Source organism: Aulostomus chinensis, chromosome 19 (genome assembly GCF_037954235.1).
Source record: "Aulostomus chinensis isolate RoL2024-O1b breed Wild chromosome 19, RoL_Achi_v1.0, whole genome shotgun sequence".
Taxonomy (NCBI): domain Eukaryota; kingdom Metazoa; phylum Chordata; class Actinopteri; order Syngnathiformes; family Aulostomidae; genus Aulostomus; species Aulostomus chinensis.
Window position 1 is genome coordinate 4,246,016 of NC_141338.1, and position 22,823 is coordinate 4,268,838.

At 43.2% G+C, this 22,823-nt stretch overlaps 2 protein-coding genes across 14 annotated transcripts; one reads left to right on the top strand and one right to left on the bottom strand.

Annotated features, from left to right (window-relative positions):
* Window positions 1-328: 328 nt before the first annotated feature.
* Window positions 329-10,540, bottom strand: LOC147243718 (KN motif and ankyrin repeat domain-containing protein 1-like). Of its 7 annotated transcripts, XM_086186923.1 has the most exons (11): window positions 10,472-10,540; window positions 7,729-10,230; window positions 6,680-6,814; window positions 6,107-6,215; window positions 5,855-6,034; window positions 5,199-5,286; window positions 4,398-4,617; window positions 2,659-2,801; window positions 1,683-1,883; window positions 1,366-1,464; window positions 329-1,253 (listed from the first exon to the last, which is right to left on the bottom strand). In XM_086186923.1, exons 2-11 carry the CDS (start codon window positions 9,986-9,988, stop codon window positions 1,212-1,214), a joined length of 3,477 nt encoding a protein of 1,158 aa, XP_086043049.1. In that variant the 5' UTR covers window positions 9,989-10,230; window positions 10,472-10,540; the 3' UTR covers window positions 329-1,211. The 7 variants fall into 7 exon arrangements, 3 of the variants coding, with proteins under 3 accessions (XP_086043049.1, XP_086043050.1, XP_086043051.1); XR_015110345.1 differs by lacking the exon at window positions 329-1,253 and having other exon boundaries at window positions 1,367-1,464; window positions 2,643-2,801; XR_015110346.1 differs by lacking the exon at window positions 329-1,253 and having other exon boundaries at window positions 1,388-1,464; window positions 1,679-1,883; window positions 2,643-2,801.
* A 3,601-nt stretch (window positions 10,541-14,141) lies between these two features.
* Window positions 14,142-19,432, top strand: fbp1b (fructose-1,6-bisphosphatase 1b). Of its 7 annotated transcripts, XM_086187466.1 has the most exons (10): window positions 14,263-14,286; window positions 15,709-15,757; window positions 15,852-16,047; window positions 16,425-16,587; window positions 16,695-16,787; window positions 17,577-17,717; window positions 17,857-17,994; window positions 18,119-18,238; window positions 18,946-19,135; window positions 19,221-19,432. In XM_086187466.1, exons 1-9 carry the CDS (start codon window positions 14,272-14,274, stop codon window positions 19,132-19,134), a joined length of 1,104 nt encoding a protein of 367 aa, XP_086043592.1. In that variant the 5' UTR covers window positions 14,263-14,271; the 3' UTR covers window position 19,135; window positions 19,221-19,432. The 7 variants fall into 7 exon arrangements, with proteins under 7 accessions (XP_086043597.1, XP_086043593.1, XP_086043595.1 ...); XM_086187467.1 differs by lacking the exon at window positions 14,263-14,286 and adding an exon at window positions 14,152-14,237 and having other exon boundaries at window positions 18,946-19,432; XM_086187469.1 differs by having other exon boundaries at window positions 14,220-14,305; window positions 18,946-19,432.
* The last annotated feature ends 3,391 nt before the right edge of the window (window positions 19,433-22,823 follow it).

A 22,823-nucleotide genomic window follows, 5' to 3' on the forward strand; every position in this document is an offset into this window, starting at 1 on the left:
AATTTAGTTGGTTTTTTTAGTATACTGCATAATGACTGGACAAATACAACACTCCTCTTTTCTACAATTGCATTTTATTGCTTCCTATGACTATTTTAGGGAAAATACATTGATTTTCCCCCCCTCCTAAACTGCTAAATGAAGCATGTTTTCAGGTTTTCATGACTCCCTAAAGGTTTTCTTGCTGAACTCGTTCCTTTACCAGAAAGTCTGATGAATAGAAAGCAAAAGAGCTGCATTTACGCGACAGTCATGACACCCAGGGGGCGTGTTTATGACCTTCACTACAGCCACCCACCTAGGGTGTGACGGAGGTCTCCGGCTTAAGTTTAGATGCGCTTCCTTTCGTGTCCTCCATCATTATATACATTCTATATTTGGTTCATGACAATCCATCCAGCAGTTGTGAGTTACTTCTCTCGAAAGCACAAAGGCAACCTTTACGATGGCGTGGTGGCGTGGAGGGATTGAGCATACATCAGTGGGACCATAAATGTCATTTTCCAAATTTTATGGCAACGTGTTCTATTATTGTTGAGGTTTTAGTGAGGACCAGAGCGATGGCTCAAATAACCAACACCCTCATCTCCGCGACCATCCTGCCTCCCTTCCACATCACTTGAAAGCAACGTAGAGCAGTAACTGGAGAAGAGCACTGCAATCGATAATGAGGCACTTTATTTACAGAGCAGAAACCGCCGAGCTATGGAGGCTTTGTCAGTGTCACGGCGTTGTGATGAAGATGCAACATGGAGGAGCCATGAAAACACCGCGAGAGCTGCAGCGACGGCAACAGAAGGAAATGAACACGATTAAAATGAAAATTGGATTCCATCATACTTCTTGAAGCTCGTGCAGACACAGAAAACCTTTAGACAACTTATAAATAAGTGATATCTATATCACTCTATTACAAATATGGATGCGCGAGTTTAATTTTCTATCTCTATTTCAAACCGTATTTGTTACTTTGTTTTTTATTCTTCAGCAACCATGAAATATTGAAGCGACGGTCTTGCATTTAAAAAATATTTTCCGAAAAAACAGATAGAATGGCAAGAGATTACAGGAAAAGCTTTCGTGATGTTACATAATAGATGACGGCAGGATGAATATTGCATATTCTGTCAGATTTATCATTTGAAAAATCCATATTTCTTATTGCTTAACCACAATGCAGATCGTCCTCCTGTCGTTTTTGGAGCGTCGGCTCATTCAAAGATACTTCTACTTCCACAGAGATGAGCAGCTGCCTGTTAACAAACACACACACACACACACACACACAATTTTTTTTTTTAACTTTATGTACAAATCTTCTTTTTTGAAAATCACTGTGAAAAAAAAAGATGTTGACCCACATACCGCCGTCGGTCCTTTGGAGAAGTTGGCATGTGCATAAAGAAGCACGGCGATGTCATTATGTCCCGCCTCCAACGCGATTGACAGGGCTGTGCTTTCATCCTGTGATTGCACAAAAGCATTAATGGCAGTATTGCTGTTAAAAACACCAACTAAAAAAAAAACATCCGGCACGTATTCGTTATGAGGGACTCCAGCGTGTCTCATGCAGAGTTAATTAAAACAAAATTAACAAGTGTTGATTTTTTTGTAATGACATGAATCAAAGTGGGAAACGTCACAGCTGGAAGCCACCCAAGTGTCAGCAGCGACTCACATACACTGTCAGTCAGCGTGGCGTCACAGTCCGGCTGCGCCAGCAGCAGTTTTACGATGTCAGCGTGGCCGTGCTCGCTGGCACACATCAGCGCCGTGGAGCCCTCGTCATCCTGCAGGTTGGTCTCCGCCCCCTGAGCCAGGAGGGCCTTCACCATGTCGATGCGGCCGTGGCTCACGGCCAGCATCAGAGCCGTCTGACCGGCCTGGACAGGAGAGGTCAGGGGTCAAACACGGGGAACAGGGTCAGTCATAACCAGAGCCTACAAGCCTCACACCTCATCCTGCCAACGGAACATGCAAAGATGTACATTTCCACTAGTGATCAATGGAGTTCATTTAACACCTTCACTACCATAGCGGTACTCGTTAACCCATGCCTCATTTACACATTCACACGCACATTCACACACGCGCACCTGCACACACACACATACACACACACAGATGGCGTACGCTGACATGAAAGGATCCCACAGCTCATCAGGTGCAGTTAAAGGGATCAAGGACACATTGACGTGGTCTCTGGAGATCCGGGAGATCGAATCAGTGATGGACAGGCACTCTTAGCCACTCGATATGTGCTCCCCCAGGAGCACTGCACAGTCACCTCAGGGGGAACGCCAAAAAAACAACAACAACAAAAAAACACCTGTAAAATTCTTTAAAAAAAAAAAACTCCATCAAATTTAAACCAGAGTTTTGTCTTTTAAGTTTGAGAACCACTGCTGTAGAACATAAGAAAATGTTCAACTGCAAACTTTGTAGCCACAATTGACGTGTACTAGATGCTTCTGTGAGCTGAGAAAACAACAACAACAACAAAACAACGTTAATTGCAAATGTTTGTCACGTTAATTTCAGACCAAAAAAAAAAAGGCAATGAGTGATGGTATCATCCTTTATTTGAAGCCAAAGCATCACAAAAGCAGGAATGAATGATAGAGGGGAATTATACCTTTTACCTGAGGAACGACTGACCTGGCTGGCTTTGGCGTTGACGTCGCCTTTAGTGAAGAGCTGCTCCACAACTCTCATGTCCTCCGGTCTTTCAACGGCAGCCAGCGCAGCCAGCATGATGGGTGTGTAGCCAGCTTTGTTCTGTTGATTCACGTTACACACCTCTGCAGAGACGGTCGACAGCCGGCCGCAATTGAAGAAACCAAAGAGAAGAATGCGCGGGTGGAAGGAAGAGAGTTACATGATGGTCTTATTGTGATGTGGCATCTAGACCTGGAATAAACTGATACGTGTTTTGGCTTTAAACCTATTTGGATGGGTTTTAGTGAGTAAATCTAAGAAAACAAAACAATACAACAACTAAAAATGCAGCCTCTCTAATACGAATATACTCACTGTAACATCAAGCTATGTAGGCATGAGATATGAATGATAATGAGAATTAAAGCTCATGATGGGGGGGGGGGGGGGGGGGGGGTCAGAACTGACCGATAGTGAGTCTTAATTCTCAGGTTAACTTTTAGAAATTATGAGAACAAGGAAGTCATGATGCTATTTTTTTCTTTTATAAAATTAAGAGATAAGCAAAAGTGGTGCAATAAAAAAAAAATCCTCAGACAACAAGTGTAAGATTAAAAAGTCAATTGTGAGATAAAAAAAGAGTAAATATTGTGTTGTAGCACGTCATAATGATCAGATAAAAGGAAAGAAAGTCGTAACTGTGAAATAAATAGTTGACATTTTTAAATTCATACCTCTCCCTGTTGTAACTGAATTATTCACTCGTTTTTAACCGTGTGGAAGGCGAAGAGACTCTAAATTTTGAGCTTCACTTCGGCTCGGTCCCAAACAAAACATTCACACTGTATTTCTGCGATAAAGAGGATTACGTTTTCTTTTTCACCCCCTGGATGTTAAGCCTCCATTCATCCTGGCATAGGACCATGCAACGGCACTTCTAATCTCTAACGGCAGCTGCAGTGAAACTTTTAGATAAAGCTCAGAAAGATTGCTTTACCACCTCCGTTAGGGACACCTTTTCAGCTTTTGTCTGTTCTGTTCATATTGATTCAAGCCTCTGAATGGCCTCGACGTGAAGAGTGTCTTTGAATTATCGATCCTGCCCCTGCAAACATCTGGACAGATCTTCACTTTTGAACTGAAGAACACTTGCGTGTATTTGTCGCTGAATACTTGGAGACAGAGCTGCAGTTGTTGGCGGGATCACTCAGATATTTCACGCACCATTCGAAAGTTTTGACTGCGATCCAGATGAGCTTTAACTGTAAAAAGCATCAATCTCATCTGGTTGTGAACGTTTATTCCTCTCTTCCTGTTTTCAGGGCTTGATTTTTATCACTAATTTTTAATTCACACTGTGTAGTGAATCCATCCTTCAGCTCTTGGTTATGAAGCAGTCTGAAGATATGAAAAGAGAAAATGTTTATTGTGCTTTTACAAAAATCAAAAATATGACTCGTGCTGTTTTATCCAGATACAGAAGGACATGGTGGCTCTCTGAATCACAAATTAGCCTCGTTGCCCTCTCGTGGCCGTTGGGAAGCATAGCAATGTCTGCCAGCACCATTCACCAGCTTGCTGAGCTGTACATGATGTCTTTTTCTATTTCACACAAAAAGCTCAGAAATTTCATGTTTTAATTTGAGGAGAAAACAGGAAGGTTGCCAGCAGTGCACGAGGACAGAAAAACCTGTGTCAAAAACCTGTCCTAGTAACATGAACGGTGTGGTTTACTATACCTGCATCAAGCAACTTTTTGACAACGCCAAAGTTGGAGTGCGACACACAGTAGTGCAGAGCTGTGTTTCCGTTTCCATCAGCCATGTTAGCGACGTGCTGCAGTACTGAGGGTGAAATGACCCGGAATGCAGACAAGCAGTCGTTCACAGAGTCACAAGCAGCCGACTTGTGGCTGGACACGGAGAACCACTCTTGCTGGATTGTTTGAAGGCAATCATGCTGCAAGGGGAAATTTAAAAACAAAAACAACAAAAAACAACCATCAAGGGATAAAAGACTATATTAGGGCCTTAAAATTGTCATAGTTCACAGCAAGTAAAGCCCTTTTGACTCTGACAGGAGCGAACGCATCATAATCACGGGAATGGGAATGTAACTCAAAAAATGAAAAACCTCCACAACAGCATCATAAGGATGAGGACTCATTTCATCTGCAAAAACAACAACAACCAAAAAAAGGTTGTGGCGTGTTTTGGCCAACACATTTCAGCTTTCGACTTCCCTTTCTGGCTCTCCCTCTGGAGGAAGTGAGGCGTCTTGGTCACTCAGACATCTTTAAGTGCCACGGCAGAAAATTATACAGTGACACATTCCTGAGCTTATTGTGTCCAGCACCAAAGCAGTTTCTTTTTACGGGACATATTTGGCCACGCCACGCCTCAGCATCTCACCACACCCATCCAGTGGCATACCATCACATATGACATGCTCGTACACACACGTAAACACACACATACATATGCATGTACACACAGTGGCTTCAATTGGTATGCGCACAGAATATAGTGAACAAAACATACCAGTGCCTCCCTGGACACAGCTGTGTCATCACTCAGGTGCATCTTCAAGACTTGACAAGCAGAAAACATCTTTTCACTTAACTTGCACCTGAAAAAAACCCCAAATGCTGCAGGTTACCAGCTGTGTGGTTCAGAAACGAGAGGACCAAAAGCTAAGAGGCCTACTTTAAACTTGGAATGTACATGTGGTGTGGCTTTTAACGCTGAAATCTCATTGGACATGATACGACGATATGCTACGGACATCCATTTCCACCAGACAGAAAATATATATAGGAAGAAAATAACCTTGAAATGAAAGTATTTACACGGCGGTGAAGTAATTGTCAGCTAAAGTTGCCCTTTTGACATAAAAGTGAATGACTATGAGGTTTAAAAAGTCATGATTAGAAAATAAACTGTGATGTAAATTCAAAATTGTTCGAAAACATGATGCAATTCAGACGCAAAGTTAGGTGTGATATAGAAAGTCAAATTTATGAGGTTAAAGACATAATCATGAGTGGTGATGGGTTCTGTGATTGATGATTGACATTAAGAAATATTTTCTATGTCATAACTTTGACTTATATGTCCTAATTTTAACATTTTATCACATTATTACAACTTTTTTTTTTTTTTTGGAGCGGTGCACCTCTAGATGTGTCCAACATTACCCCTGCTGTGCGTGGGATTTTGCGGACCCTTTGGCTCCCTTGCTGGTGCCACCTTTACTCTGTCTTGCTTGTGTTCCACCTTGAGAAGCTTCCTTTAACTTCTTGGTTCCTCTTCCTTTCACTTCCTCAGAGCTGACCCTCTCAGCAGCAGTAGGCTTCAGTGGTAACGTGGGTTCCAGTCTAAGGACAAAACACAAGAGTTTAAGGCAGTAAAAGCTGTGAGCTTCGCAGTGGAGGAAGAGGAAGACTTACCCCGAGGACACCTTCAGAAACCTCATGCTTTTCCTGGTGCTGCTGCAGCTTTGGTCGCCGTGGTGTTTCTTCATGACATTGTGCAGCACACCAGAATTAGCTGATCTTTCTGGAAACAATGACAGAGCAGAAGCTGCGTCTTCACTGAATATAGGATATAACAAAATATATCCACGACTTTTAGAGCAGCACTTGGCAAAATATTCACGCTTTGCGTATTCTTTCAAATCATTTGGGAAGAGAAAATGTACTCCCTCGACAGTTCCTCCTACATAGCTGTTCCATTTTAGACCTTCAGCCACAAACTTCTTTACGACGCCTTCTAAAACCAGATTTCATTCCAAACATTGCAAGTGTAACCCTCAGAATGTAAACTTGCCAAGCCAGAGGCAGCCGCTTCCTCTAACCCTAATGTGAATTTAAACCTGGCCTTGAGAGTGGTCTGAAAAACTGAATATTTTTGAACTTCACACAGATAGTATTTTTGCCCAACTCAGGTTCTTTGTATTTCTCTGGAAAACGATCTTGAAACATTTGGGATTATGAGACACACACACACGCATGCATGTTTACCTTGCACAGCAGAAGACGTCTGCAGTTCCAACATGTGTATCATCCTTTGCACCTCATTACTACCCTGCTGACAGCCAGGATTTGCTTTGTCGCACTCCAATGAGAGCTGAGGTGGAGGGCGACGCTCTCTGTCAGCTGTGGCAAAGAGAGAAGGAGATGTTACGCGTCTGAATGACACCAAACAAAGTTGAAAGTTAAAACGAGTTGAGGTCGTGATCATTTTAAAGTGATACTTTACTCTCAGATTATCATTTGTGTATCAGTTGTTAACCTTTAGATGTTTTAAATTTGTGATTATTATTATTATTATTATTATTATTATTATTATTATTATTATTATTATTTTGCCCCTGTATGACTTCTTGGGAAATCCAGAATTCAGAAAACACTCACCACATACTTGTTGCTGTGAGCTAATGGAGGTCAAAGAATAACAGAGAAACAGTACAAATATTCACTTATAAACTCTCCGAGACGCTGTCCAATGTAATCCAAGTCTTCTTTTAGTCATCCAGGTGTTTATATGGTGGGCAACGTAACTTCCAGACAGCAGGGTTCTGGCCCACGAAGGAGCTGGCAGAGGAATTCCTACTGAATTGAAGTTTAAACACTCACATGGTCAGCAGAGCCGTATTAGTGGGGTTGTTTATGTCTTAAATCAAAGTGTTTGTGGAGTGTAAAGCACACAACTGGATGACGAAGATTTGGATGCCTTTTAAAGATTGTTGACGGAAGGTTTGTATAACTTTGCTGTTGTTTATCTTTGGTCTTCTCTGACTTACGGCAACAAAGTTGGGGTTTTCTGAATTCACCGAGACGTCCAGCAGGTGAAAAAGTATTCATGAATTCGTGACATCTAACGGTGAGTGATGATAAGCAAATAAGAAGTGAAGTGTGTCACTGCAACTAAATTTAGCTTTAAATTCCCATGTTGCAAGTATTAAGGTCCTGAAGTAATGAAATAAAGTGAGAGGCTCTGAGTGCATTCAACGTGTTAGTAAGAAAGCTCCAAAGAGATCTTTGAGCACTGATTAAGTCTGCGTGTCTACCTGATGGCTGGGAGGTTGGTGCATGCACATCTCTTCCTCCCTGTGGCACATTTTTGTTACTACAGGTCAGAAAGGGAGAGCTGACACGTCCTTGGCTGCTGTGCTGCTGGACAAACACGTCCCCCTCCTCGGTTCCATCCTCTGTGACCAGGTCGCCGTGCTCCCCGAGGAGCCTTTGCATCTTCTCTATGTAATGGTTCAGCTCAGGGTCCCACTGCGGTTGTGTGTGTTGCTGGAGCCCCTGACCAGAGACCCTGTTTAGACCTGAAAAATCCTGTATCTTCCCCTCCCCAACGCCGATACTCCTTGTCTTGATGGGGTCAGGTAGATGGGATGGTCCAGAGGCCATATTTCGGGTTTTCAGTCCAACCAGGAAGTTGTCATTGATATTTGTAAATCCAACACCAGTGTCTCTGGTTATCTTGTTGACTATCCCCAATGTTGGTTTTAAGGCATTTCCTTCCAGATTCGAAGTTCCTACACCAATCGTGCGAGTCTCTGGGAAGCATTTGATGTCTTTGACCCTGCTGCCGACCGATACGGTCCTGGTGACAGCCTGAGGGGTGTTGGTGTGCTTGTCCTGGGTATTGAGGACAGTATTAGTGCTGGATTCAGTGTTAAAGGCATGTCTGGTGTTGGTGAAACGAGACACTGAACTGGCTACGGTGTTGGTACGCTGGGAAGCTGTCTGGGGTGAGGCCATGATTCCGAGATCAATCCCTTTGACTGGATCCGTGAGCGAACCTCGAGAAACCATTTCTTTTGCTTCAGAAATGATCACATCAATGGAACAATCTCCACATGCCACTGAATGACACTTTTTCTCAGAAACCAGATTCTTCAGTGGTTCCTCTGTATTGCACTCAGCATCACATACTTTAATCTCCATCCCAACTCCTTGTGTGTTCATTAAAACTTCAACCCCAACGCCCTTTTCCCTCGTCTCAACTCGCTCTCTGACCTCCCAGTAGCTCATGGGTTGATCTGGTCCTGTGCTAGCGTTCCTCAGTTCAGGGCGACAACAAGATACTCCCACAGTTTTAACTTCGATTATATCTCCTGTGCTGGCATCGCGGAGCTCTGTGTGATTACCTACTCCCTGGTTTATGGTGTCAGGCCTAGCCTCTGTGCCTGTGCTTGTCGTGGAGGGCCTGGCAAAGGAGGCTTTATCAGCTCGGTTTCTAGCTCCTGCGGCCTGGAGTTCCAATTTTAGGAGGCTCATCTCTGTCTGGAGAGCAGATTCTTTCAACTCTGCTTCCAAGTGGCAAATTCTCTCCTTCATGGCACCAATTATTAGTTGCTGAGCGTTGCTCTCTGCGTCACGCTCTGTTGGAGTCCCAAGGTTGTCCTCTGTCACTTGTATTGCAATCGACCTTGTATCTACCTGTTCAGTGTACACATATTTGTTTTCTTTTGTCATTTTTGATGTGATTTCCTTATCTTTACCAGTTTCAACTGCAACAGGCTTGACGGCCCTGTTGTGCGGAGGTAAATGCAAATGTCCACCCTTGATGGTTCTCTCCAATGCCTGCATCTGTTCACTCAGTTGCCTGAACTCCCTGAAGTCACTGCCGTCTGTCTGCTCTTTGGCCTCGAGTCCTTCCTCTGCTGCTTCTGCATTATATGCTGTCTTCCAGATCACATCATTTACGTCCCTATTGTCACTCTGGTTCTTGAGCTGAGAGGCCAGTTGCCTTTTTTCCTCTTGAAGGACTGAGATCTTTACCTGGAGGATAGGGATGATTTTCACCTGCTCCTCCAACTCCTTGAGCCTCTGCAGAGCTACCACCATCTGATCACGCACATTCTGCAAGTGACTGGAGCCAAGGCTCGAAACGGGGGTGCTTCTCCCAGAGCCAGGTGGGCTCTGTCGAAGACAGCCAGTGCTCCCCCGGCCGCCCAGGGCTGAGCTAAGATTATCAGGCCTGTTACCATTGTTGCTTTGATTATAAACACCCAAGCCAGTGAAGGGGGAGCGCGATCCAGGGGAGCTTACCCCTCCGAAGCTGGCTAGTCGTCGACGAGGACTGGGCTGAGGTGGGGGATGGCTTGTCGCCTCCTGCTCCAGCTTTTGGTGGGACTCAACGATGGTCTTTTCCAACACGGGGCTTTGTCTTTGTAAAGCAAGCGATCTTGCGGCAGGCTGAGGCTTAAATTCAGTGAGTAGGCCCTCCAGTCCCTCATTCCTTGAGGACTGTTTATCTGAGGAGGAGCCATGGGGTGGAGGAAGAGGAGGCCGACCTCTTGTTGTTGAAGACATACCCAGTAGTCTAGTATCATCACTGCCATGTGCTGACAGGGATTCTGCAGAATGCCACTGACTGGTTGAAATGGCAGTTTGGGTTTTGTCAACATTATTCACGGCCACTCTGGGCCTCCTCTTGAGGCTTAGTCGCTTAATGGTGCCGGAGTTATGAAAGCTGTCCACACAGCTGTCCAGGTCCAGCTGATAACTGTAGTCTGTCTCCAGGGAGTTAGGAAGGCACTCTTGAGTGCTGTAACCTGTTGGACCAATAGTGGAGCAGCCATTTTACCATGCTTGCAGAGTGAAAAACAGCCTTAATACTTTCTGGAAAATTTAAACAGACAAAGTAACAATATCTCCAAATGTCTCTCTGACTGCATGTCAGAAATAAACACAGCAAACACTTAAACCCTTTAATAACATGGAAAATATCCCAAGTAGTAATAATAATAATACAAATTTAACACTAACTGCATGTTAAATGCTCTCCAGCCTTACCTTAGTGTTCTACGCTTGTACATTACCCTTTCTGTTTGAGTTTAGGACCTTTCTTCTCTCACGTCGAAATGCTTTTGACAATAATCTCTCTGAGTCTGTCCCACAAGAAGAGGAGGGACAGAGAAGGATTTAGCAATCCTGTAGACACTCCATTTTCAGAAGTCTCATTTCTCCAAATGGTATGTCTCTCTCCATAGACTGGACCTACTCTGTAATTACTCCTCAACTCTCCCTCAGCATGCCCGACCATACCCTTGGCAGGTTCTCTCACCACCGTCATTTTCGAAGTGTTTAAGCCAGAGAACATAAAAGCAGCAGAGATTTCATTTGTCAGCCGATGAATTCATGAAAAACTGTATCACTCTATCAGTCAGTGTTGAACCACTGATGGGAGTGTGCTTTTAGGATATTCCTTTTTTTTTTTTTTTTACAATTTTCTTTAAGTCACTATTAAATTCCTATGAACGGCTGAACAGACACTAAAATACAAATTAGAAGTTCCACACTGAACAAGACGTTGAAACATGTAATAATGTATCAAAATAGTTACCTGAAGCATTTTTAAAGATGTACCTGCTGTGAGCCATGATGATATTTCACCTTTCTGGTTATCCAGATGCAACTTTGAATAAGCAAGAGGAAAATGAAAAACGTAGCAGTTTAACAATGCGCCACATCTTGATGAATAGCTTTTGGTCTTACTGCATTACTCCTTCAATCTCTCTCCCTTCCAGGTCCAGCAGTCAATTACCTTATAATGCTTGCATCGGGGAAATGCAATACCAAGCCATGACATATTCGAGTTAGTTCTGCAGAAGTGGACTGAACCAAAGGAAGGACCTCAGTGAACACCGCTGTTGGTGCGTCGCTTTGCCCTATCACTTTCTCCACAGTAAGCACCTTCTGTTTGCAGCGTGTGGCGGTCCTGAGGAGACTTCCTCACTAATAATGCCTCCAGTTCCAGTGTCAGGCGCTGAGGATGCCTTGGTGACAGTAAGAAAAAATTCCCCAAAGAGAGTTAAACATAAAGTATTGCTGAAAATATGCACAAAAAGTATAATAATTAGGTAATATGAGTGTACGAACAACAGAATTAAAAAATAAACTTTCAAAATAATGTCAATATATGTTTTACATTACTTCCTGTCGCCACCAGGTGGTGCTATGACCAATCTGCCTATATTACACCTCTGCTGACAGGGAGCAAGCTTCACCTTGGCAGAGGTTATAAATGGATTCCAGTGACATTCATGTGTTTATTTCCAGTCTCAATCATAACTGTACTAATATATTTCACCGAAATCTTGTTTGAAAATGTTGACATGAGATCACGTCTCAAGCAATAAAACCAATACATTTGGCAAGTTCTCTTTAGAGTGAGCCACAGTGACCCAAAGTGCTATTTGTGCTGCTCTGTGCGGCAAATTAGAAAAGCTGATTGCACGTCAGCGGTGAACGGAGAGAGAACATGCATGAGAAAAGATGAATTTGCAACTGAGGGATGAAGTAGGAGAGAAAGACACAGACAAAATCCTAACAACAGTAACTTGATCAACAAGCTATACAATGTTAGCATATATCCAGTATCACATAGGGAACAAGAGGTCTTAGGTGGGCCTCATGTCAAAGTGATTCTGCTGTTTATTTTGCCTCTTTGTACTACAAGTCTGTTGACTATTTTGCAGTTAGTTTGAAAGATAACGCATCAAGCGGTGACTCTTGAGTCTCATCAGGAGTCTGTTACTTAATTTGACATGAAGACAAAGTGCACTCTACACCGCAGACCTTCGTCCACGAACAGGGTTAGTTGACAGTTGCTGAAGCCTGACACCCTGTGGTCAGACTGAGAGAAAACAATGAATTTCTTTTCTTTCTTTCTTTTTTTTTTAAGGAGCATTTTCTCCACCTGTTGGGCCTTGCTAGCCAGTCATGTGATGGTAAGAAGTCACTCACCTGTGCGGGTCAACATTTCGGAGAGATGTGCAAGATCAATGTCGCGCAGTAGCTTTGGGGGAGGAGGTCTGTAGAAATGGTGAGTTTCCCTTTTTCTTCTTCAACCCTTACAGAAGTCAAGTTTGAGCTCCAGCAGTTTGAAGTGCCAGTGCACATGCGCAGCAGCTGCCATCCACACAGCAGGTGCTCCTGGGAGTCGGGTGATGAGGAGCCCTGGTAAAATATTAATGATGCCTTTTCTTCTGTGGAATCAGCAGCATGTCACAGAGACGACGTGTGTCTACTGTGTCTGACTCCTCTACGGCAAAATTTTAGGCAGGCGATGATAAGGTGACAGGTTTGGTTGATCTGGCAATCGTTTATAGACATATTTTGACTCACTTTAGTTAATTTCAAAGCAGTTTTCTTCATCTGTGGTCATGGAGAATATGACTACCCACCTCTCCTCCTCCATGAGAGACTTTTGGTCCAGACACAGCTGAGCATGGGCGAGCGAGGACGTAGGCCCTGTACAAAGACATACATCTTTACGTATCTTTGTCTTAAACATCAAGTTTCATGATTTACTTTGGTATTGCCCTCAATGCCAGATTGAGGCGCTTTTGTCTGCGAGTTCTGGTGTGGACACATATTAGTGTGTGTCCGTCAGTGGCAAAGTTTTGGAGTGGAGCTGTGTGGATGACATCTTTATGAAGAAATAACTAGTAAAAAGTACAAACATTTAATCAAATTAATGATATGGTTTGCAATCCATTAATCCAAAATTCTGCTCATATCTCAATTTTGACTGTGACGAGCATTCGGAATACTTCAATCCAAATAACAAAATGAATGAATAAATGACGAGATCAGCTTTGGAGGTGAAAGTCTTTTATGTAATACATCATTCACACCTCTTAGACAGTGACCATCAAAAATATTAGCCAAACGTGACCCAGAGTGCATCTCAGTCCACAGTTCTACAGTCAATGACTTAATTTTCAGCACTACATGCAACTCGAGTGTATTGCTGCCGGCTATCTATTACTCATGGTTGAGTATTTAGCAACTAAATCCACCCATGAGGTCAAGGGTCAAGAGCAGGATTGCTTGTGGGTTTTTTTTCTTCTTCTCCTATAATTGATTAATCACTTATTTCGCAAACCAGTATAAACCAGTACCAGTCAACTGCACCAAAAATGACAGCCTCCAAAAAGAACAGTTGAAATAATGACCACATCTCTGGATTTAACAAAAAGTAAATATAAAAATTCTCATGCAAGGCCGACGTGTTGGGCTCAACGCTGTCAGTGGTTTTAATGTTTTGGCTGCAGAGAATTCCAAATAGTTTGGGGGTATTTTAGAGCAACCGGCAGGGGAGAAGTGGAATTCTCAGGGGAGACGATGCACATCTCTATTGAACACGTTGTAAGCTGCACAGTGACACCATGTGGACGACTCGCACACTGCACCAGAGTTCTCCCAGAAGAGTTGGTGCAGCACTGCCAGACTTAAGTACATGTCATGGCAACTTGTTTGAGCTTTTCTGGGTGACCTTAAAACTGTGTTATATTTTGTCTCTGTAGAGATGCTGAAGTGTCAAATCCCAGTCACAGAAAAGCATAAACGCACGAGTCAATTAAGCAGGCTGTGTCACATTGGCCAGCCGCTCATGACGAGTGCTTTCAGCCTGCCTAATTAACTCAGCTGACGCCACTTTCACTCACTGATGTCATCAGCCTCCCAGTGCTGTGTATATATGCTCTTCTGTCTGTCGTGCTAACTGTTTGCCAGATGAAGACCTGGTTGGGTTGAACATTGGGAGCTGCGCCCGGTGTGCAGATATTTATTCTCTATGTTAACCTAATATGCTGTTTTACCCGGTAACTGGCTTCAAAGCAGGTTGGATGCACACACAGCTGCTCTGCTGAGCTGTCTATTATCACACCTGGTTTCTTGTGGAGTTCAAAGGTCATCTTCAGTGTCCTGTTGTGAAACAAGACTGGCAGGTTGAATGGAAGCTCACGTTGTAATTCACTGAACTGTGACGTCATTTCAGTTTTTTTGTGTGTTTTTCTTTTTCTTATGTTGTCAGATAAACGACACACTGACACACAGATAACGTGCACCCTCCCAATGGAGCTGCGAGCGACCTCAGAAATACTTATTCATGCGCACTTGTCAATACAGCTAGATGAGTACATTGAGTCCCATGCTTTGAACTTTACACTTCTTCAGGATCATGCAGGAGCAGCATGTTTACGCACTGCTGGGTTGCTGAGTGAGTGCTGTGCAGGTAGTTGTGTCCCATACTGACACGCCGAGAGGCTTATAATTCAGAGTTTGAATCACTCTGAAATTAACAGCTTTTCTTTAGAATCCAGTGAGACACACCTAATGGGAATATAAAAAAAGATTACAATCAAAAACATTCCTGTAGTTTTCAGTTCAATGTCCTTTTCCTGAGATAAAAAGTCAAATTTGTGCCTGACCTCAACCTATTCAATATAATCTGGTTGTTGAGACACTAAAGTTTTCCTCAGAACGGAGGTTTCCTTTTCTCTCTGTTGTTTGAATGTGATTTTATATTCTTTGTAGCATCGGATCTAAATAAGTGTCACCAACTGCTGGCACTGTTTTGTTTTCTTAATTTTTCTCTGGCACCGCAGCTACAACCTATGGATCCCTTCCTGACATGCTGTCACGTCTTTATTTCAACATTGTCCATGTTTGTCTCTGCTCTTGACGTTTAGCCAACTTAGCTTAGCCCCTGCGATGCACTTCTGTCACTCTGGCTGTGCACTGCTGTTGTGTCATGATGTCAGTGATGCAGGAAGAATCTGACATCCCGTTTGAACGTTGAGACTGAAACACAACTGTAGGAACCCGATTGGAATCACATTTTAAACCGCCTTCGAATGTGGTTTGGATCTGATTTTCAAACATTGCATTTCATGTTTTTTTTTTTTCTCTTTTGCAGTCCAGACTGTCTAAAATTAATCTGAAAATGCCCAAATCAGTCTGAACAAAGCCTGAGCCAAATCCCTAACCACTGCTCAAGAAAGTCCTGTCTCGACTGCCCTGACTGGACGAGCCTGTCTGCTCTGGGAAATGTTGGACATCACATTTTCAAGCAGTTTCTGTTGGAAACGGGCCTAACTAGAGCTACTAGTGCTGAATTAAAAGGGTTCCAATAATTCGAAGTGTTGCAGTAACTTTTAAGCCATGATCATATCAGGTTAAGCCATTGTTGCTTTAACACGGGAAAACTTCATTATCTTTGAACTTTGGTCTTTCAAACTCAGTTGCAGAAGAAGTTACAACCCCTGAGGTGGGAGATGCCACCTGTGATTGGTGAGAAGAGTGACACCCCCCATCCTGTCCTCTATCTCTGCTCTCAGCTCCACCTTTTAACTTTGGGACCGTACTCACCTGCTTCACTCCTAAGGTTCCGGTCTCACAACTGAGAGCAGAATGTCTGAAAAGGGAGCATTCGATACCAACGTGCTGACCCTCACCAGGTTTGTGCTGGAGGAGGGACGGAGGGCCCAGGGAACCGGCGAGCTGACCAACCTGCTCAGCTCCATCTGCACAGCTGTCAAAGCCATCTCCACCGCAGTCAGGAAGGCTGGGATCGCCAACCTGTAAGGAATATTTCTTTCTTTTTAAAAATTAAAAGACAATTGCATGGATATGAAGGTGAACAAGGTGCAGTTACTTCTTGAAGGATTCCTGAGGAAAAACTGCAACCATTCGATGACAGATTTTTTTTGATTGAAGCTTTTTTCCTTCTTTTCTACTTACACGTGTGAAATGAAGAGTTATTTATTTGCATACAGTATGAAAAGTTACGTTTTGAACGGAGGCCCTGACCAAAGGTAACCCTCCAGGGCGCACGGGTCAGGAAGATCATTGACTCTTCAGACTAGTGACCAAGTATTAATGGATGGAAAAGCATCATATAAGGAAGCACAATCTATTTTTATACCCTCCATTTTTGTTGTCTTTCCTCCGTGGACAGCTATGGCATTGCTGGCAGCACCAACGTGACTGGGGACCAGGTGAAGAAGCTGGACGTCCTGTCCAATGACCTGGTCATCAACATGATCAAGTCGTCCTTCTCCTCCTGTGTGCTGGTGTCAGAGGAGGATGAGAAGGCCATCATCGTGGAGCCAGACAAGAGAGTACGCACATCAGTTTATACTTGCACTGTGGAAACACTGCTCTTTCCTTCATCTCAAGTATTGTTGTTCCTGCAGACATTTAGACGGTTGTTCTTCTCATCCGACAGGGAAAATACATAGTCTGCTTTGACCCACTCGACGGCTCCTCAAACATCGATTGTCTCGTCTCCATTGGAACAATCTTTGCCATCTATAAAAAGGTAGGTGCAATAAGTTATACATTTTTTAAAAAATTTTCTTTTTTGTCCTGCCAGGTAGGCTGGCGGCTGAATCACAAACTCTAAATATTCATAAGTATGCATTTTCTCAAGTTAGATGAATAAAAAAAATCCTAAAAACATGTAAATACAGTCAAGCAAGATGGTGAAACAATAGAAAACATGAAAAATACACAACTGACCTACATAAAAACTCACTAGACAGACACTCACAAACAACACAAACTTAAAACTACATTCTCAAAAGATGTAGAGAGAAGTTTGCACTTACGTCCTCTTACACCTTTCTTTTTTATTCGTAAAAGCATTTCTTTGCACTTTTTTTTTAAACTGGTTTAAATTCGTACTTTGTTTTAGCTTCAGCTTACTCAGCCACATGAGAAGAGTGATGTAATGAAGTCATAAATTATCAGATATTGTTACAGATTAATTTACCAACGAATATATTACGTACTTATTTGACTGAGCGCAGCTTTGCCTGCTGTTTAAACATTAATGCGACTGCAATAATATCAAATACTATGATCCATAATAATCACGCACAGGGGCCATTTACTGCATACAGTACTACTAACTCCACCTGCCGGCTCTGCCTCAAAAGATATGTAGTTATGATGTAGTAACTGTGGGTATGCGCCACTCCAACAGAACAGGGACACGATCATCTTCTAAGTATCACAACAAGCTGATTATTCAGACCACAAATTCTGCCCGACATCATCCCTGAATGTCTTTCTCTCATTTGACGTTTTTCCACATGTTGTTCCACAGACCACAAATGATGAGCCATGTGAGAAGGACGCTCTGCAGCCTGGGAGACAAATCGTGGCGGCTGGTTATGCTCTGTACGGCAGCGCCACCATGATGGTCCTCTCCACTGGCCAAGGAGTCAACTGCTTCATGCTTGACCCTGTACGATAAATAACGTAACGGACAGCATCAAAATTGTTGTTTTGTCATTGCAAATTCTTTTGGTGGGTTACGTAAGTTTGTTTTTGTCACGATGGCCTGATATTTTTCTCATCTGTTCCTTCACATTTCGTTTCCCCAGGCGATCGGAGAGTTCATCCTCGTGGATCGCGACGTGAAGATTAAGAAAAAAGGGAAAATCTACAGCTTGAATGAAGGATACGCACAGCATTTTTATCCGGATGTGACGGAGTACCTTCAAAAGAAGAAATACCCAGAGGTAAAGTCTGCATATACAGCGTGTACTTTGTTTGATGATGTAGAATTGGGTGTCTTAGCGACAGTTAAAATTTTATTGTGTTAACTGATCTGATTTTGTGAAAGTTAAATCTTTGTGTCTCCAGGATGGTTCGGCTCCATACGGCAGTCGGTATGTTGGTTCCATGGTAGCTGATGTTCATCGTACTTTGGTGTATGGAGGCATCTTTTTATATCCTGCCAATGTGAAGAGTCCAAAGGGCAAGGTGAGGGAGAGAACAGTGTTATAAATAAACAAAAGTTTTGTTATTGTTTCAAATAATTCGTGTTGATGTCACATGTCACTTTTTTTGGGGGGGGGGCAAATATGCTTGTTTGCCATCCTCCACAATCCCAAGCAAGTCACCCCAATCTCCTCTGTGCTGCATTAGGGAGCTGAGACCTGCTAACTTATAGTTAGCTTAGCACAATGAATGGAAATGAATGGGAAGTGTTAGCAAACCTCTGATAGATCCTCATATCCTTCCTCAGATGGATCAGGTTCAGGATTTGGGTTTGTTCAGATGTGATCCTCTCTGACAAAGGGGGCCTTGATGAGTAACATCAGTTGTTCATCGCATGTTTTATTTTGTCGGCCAAAGAAACAAATGTAGCCTTTTTAGGTGCTGCGTCGAATCCCTACACCAAGTCATAGTCAGCTAATACATAGCTGTATTACTTTTTCTTTTTTTAAATTTTCTCTTTCTCATAAATTATTGAAGTACACAAACTTACTTATATTAATGCAGGCAAATGCTGTGTACTTTCCAGGACTTTTGAATGAAGTATGCTAACATTTCCCACCCACTACCATTCATTGCACTTAGCTAACAAGCTAAGAAAGGCTGTACATCTTATCTGGCTCTCGGGAAGATGGGGAAGATGCTGCTCTCTTGTATCTTGCTGTAAAGTCACTCGTCTTTGTGCTCCTCAGCTGAGGCTGCTGTATGAGTGCAACCCCATGGCCTTCATCATGGAACAGGCCGGAGGCTTGGCCACCACGGGATCTGTGAATGTCCTGGATATCCAGCCCACCAACATCCACCAGAGAGTCCCCGTGGTCCTGGGATCCCTGGATGATGTGCAGGAGTACATCTCCATCTATAAGAAGCACAACAAATGAGGTACACAGTTCTGCTGTGTGGCAACCTTACGGAGCCTCTAACAGGCTGACGTCTGGGACGGTTATTGACATGATTTTATTTACAGTTTATTTGACTTTAACCGGTCAAGTCTGGTGGCAAACAAGCAGGATCAAGAGCCAAAATGCTCTCAACTGATTACTTCAACTGCACTGACGATAGGAACCTCACTGGACTCCAGCCTCACTGTGCTTATTCAACTCTGTGTTACTTGTAATGACTGAACCTGCCTTTTTTTGTTTGTTTTTTTAAATAAAGACAAATTAAATATTCATCATCTTCACTGAGTCCATGAATTTCTGAGTTGAGGGATACATCCCCATGAAGGAAGACATTTTGATCGGAGAACTGCTGGTTTATTAACCACAATAATGATTGCACTGCTTCCTGAACAGTGGTTAATGTCAGCATGCTGATGTTAAAGCTAGAGTGTCACTTTTGTCTCCACCTTCTGGCAACGAGAATCATTACAAGCAACTGTTGACTCATGTTAATGTCGTAGGCTCCATTGTAACCTCCTCCGTAGTTTCTCAGCACATTTAATAACGTTTTTATAAGTGGCATTACTGCATTAGTCTGACTAAAAATGCACTTGTAAAATACGTGTACACGTGTTCGTCCAATTGACCTTTCACAAAATCCTGTCCCCAAATGGTATTTGTCCAATCAGCAACATCCTAGCAACCGTTACTAGTAAAAAATGTTTGACAAGCTGCTGACTTCCGACAAAACAGTAAAGCCATGTGCCTTTGAGTTATGTAGATCCGACAGTAGGTACCCCAAGAGTCTGGCTGGGGGAGTCGCGTTCTCTCCTGTCCCAAAGTCGAAAACACAACAGGAGCGGTGTCTACGGTGGATCTAACAGTGTGGACGGCCCCACTGCTAGCTGAGCGTCTCGAAAATATTTGCCACTATGTGTTTTCAGCCTTTATAGGAACGTGTGTGTGTGTGTGGGGGGGGCTATCCCAGCTGACATTGATCAAGAGGTAGGGTTCACCCTGGACGAGTCGTCAGTCCATTGCAGGGCCATCAGGAGCTCAGTATCCTGCTCAAGGATACATCGTCATGGTCACTGGGGGAAGCGAGGATCGAACCTGCAACCCTTCGGTTGCTGGATGGCCGGTCTGCCTCGCTGCCCCTGCTGAGCTTGTAAAAAAAACAAAGTAATTGCTGACTGCTTCTTCTCACCTTTTTCTTCAAGATCATGAACAACTTGCATTGCTTTCATTTCTTGTCTAATCTTCAACACCACAGCAGACAGTAGCTGAGCCAGGAATGTTTCAGGTTCGCCAACAATTAATGAGATATACACGCTCACTGAGAAAAACATCTCTGGTATCACAAAGGCCTCCTTCAGTCACAGCCTCCTCTGATATATTGAATTGTAGCTTTCAGCAATGAAAAAACAACCGTTTTTCAACGAAAAGTAATGTGTTTATTACATTACAACACAATCACAACACAATTGTGTTTATCATTGGCTGCTGCCTCTTGGAAACTTGGCATGAGAGTGCAAAAGCTAGTCTGAGAGCATAATGGAATGTTTCATTGCCTTACGCCACATTCAACCTCTGAATGTGAGAATATTGTATGTGAGTCATATGGTCAAATTATGTGAATTGATAGCAGATGTTTGATCAGAGTTGGGAGGCTCAGCGTTCTTGAAAGAAATCCAGTGATTTATGTATCTCTAGTGAACTGGACTCAATCCTTTTGCCCTGGTACTGAAAACGGAGCCGCTTCCTTTTTATTTAACGAGTGTTTGTCAATGTCGGCATAGAAGTACTGCTGTGCCCACACACACACACACACACACACACACCAGACATTACATACACACTTGTTTATTTCGATCCTGTTCCAACTGTGTATGATTATAGGTTACTGAATCAACATTCAGATTGTGCAGGAAAAGCAAAACCCAGCCAGTATAATTTTCCATTGCTACTGTGTGTGGCGTGTGTGGGTGTTTACTCAGTGAGCTTGTGTGCATGTGTGTGCGTGTGTGCATGTGTGTGTGGGTGTGTGTCTGCAAATGCATGAAAGACGAGATGAAGTGACATATGCTGGCTTGAACATCTTGCAATGAGTATTAGTAAAACATTTAAAGGCTGCTGTTGAAGGTTTGCATTTTTACGGACGAACACTGGCTATCGGTTTGTTGCTGAGTAGCTGAGTGATCGAGATGGAGCGACGACCAGCGTGGCAGCGAGGAAAAGCTCTCCTCCTACTGGGAGGATGAAGGCAAATGTGTGTGTCCGCGGCGGGCTGCCAGTGATTCTTCCGCCTGCCTGCTGAGAATGGCTGCAGCACCCCCGCAGGAGCGCATAACTCAACAACATGTATGTAATTACTTTAAGGCAAATTACTGCTTACGAACAATAAAATCTTCGGTCTTAAATTTGTCATTGATGGCATACGATCTGAAGTGTGTCGATTACGAAAGCTCCAAGTCGTTAATCTTTGATTAGATACAGAATCAATGACATTTCCTGGACGCGAATGTTCTTAAAACTGCTGGTATTTTCTTTGAATGCCGCAAGCTAGCCTGTGAAAGTGTGAACATGAGTTGCAGGGTGTCGAATTCGCTCTGATCAAATTAAGCGTTGGTGATCATTTCTATCAAACTCGTGCTTGGAAGTGCTAATTGGTGCGTTATCAAATTGCACTGCAGAAAATAACAGATGGGCATTTAACACACTGACCACCTTTGTGAGAAATCGGACACCATTTTCAATCAATCCTTGCTTTGGGGTGCTTAAGGAACATTTCAGTTACCCCCAGAGGACATTTATTACAGCTGCTTGCGTCACTCTGCTGGTTTGCCTCAGACAAAAGTAATCAGATTGAAATAATACAATACGATGATTGATGCCTCCCTGCTTTGTTCCCTCTTTTTTTTAAAAACCAGGACAGGTCAGTGCCTGCTGTTTTCTGGCGACGCTGTTGAGAGGACGCCTGATATCCAGCCAAGTCCAGACAGGCTGTGTTTACCTTGCACTCTCATGAGGAGTGTTAAAGCAGTGGGTCTGCGGTGTGCCTTCGCAGCTGACAGCTCTCTCAATCAGCAATCCCTCCTATCGCTGCAGCCCAAATCTGTCATGCTGGTGCTGGATGCAGAAGAAGATCAAAAAAAGAAAACCGAGCCATCAGTTTTTGTTGATGCTGGCAGATTAAAATATCTCTGCAACTACTTTACCGCCCTTTTATTTTAGTACTACTATGACTTAAACATCTGTGTTATTTGTTTTATGAGGGGGAGTGCCCATTGATTGAGGGGCGGGGCCATGGGCTCTGCGTCACAAAATCTCTGTGACAAACTCTTAATCTGAGTCATTCTGACCCTACACCCTCAAATCCTAGACTTCAAACTCATCCCTGGACTGGCAGCACCAGCAGGGTGCACATGCAGGGTTTCATGATGCTCAGATGAAGTTTTTAAGAGTTAGTCCTGTCCACTCAGCTCCATGAAACATCTCATTAAATATAAAATAGTCTGTCATAAATGTCGTGTGTCGAGTGTTCAGGTTTGCTCTGTCCTGTAAAGTAACACCAACTTTGACACGCTCCCACAAACACTTCCAAACACCAAAGCCTTAAAACCACTCAATAAATCAAATTCTCCTGGGTTCACTGTGTTATTTTTGACTGGCCTCCCTGTCCTCTCCCC

What these genes read in the sequence shown, in the direction of transcription:
- fbp1b (XM_086187465.1), top strand. An exon ending in GGAGATGCCACCTGTGATTG is followed by an intron (nt 15,758 to 15,851) that starts GTGAGAAGAGTG and finishes TTCACTCCTAAG; the next exon opens with GTTCCGGTCTCACAACTGAG. An exon ending in TCGTGGAGCCAGACAAGAGA is followed by an intron (nt 16,588 to 16,694) that starts GTACGCACATCA and finishes CTCATCCGACAG; the next exon opens with GGAAAATACATAGTCTGCTT.
- LOC147243718 (XM_086186923.1), bottom strand. Translation starts at nt 9,988, where the DNA reads ATGTCTTCAACAACAAGAGGTCGGCCTCCTCTTCCTCCACCCCATGGC. An exon ending in TCAACGCCAAAGCCAGCCAG is followed by an intron (nt 1,884 to 2,658) that starts GTCAGTCGTTCC and finishes TCTCCTGTCCAG; the next exon opens with GCCGGTCAGACGGCTCTGAT. An exon ending in TCTCCAAAGGACCGACGGCG is followed by an intron (nt 1,254 to 1,365) that starts GTATGTGGGTCA and finishes GTTTGTTAACAG; the next exon opens with GCAGCTGCTCATCTCTGTGG.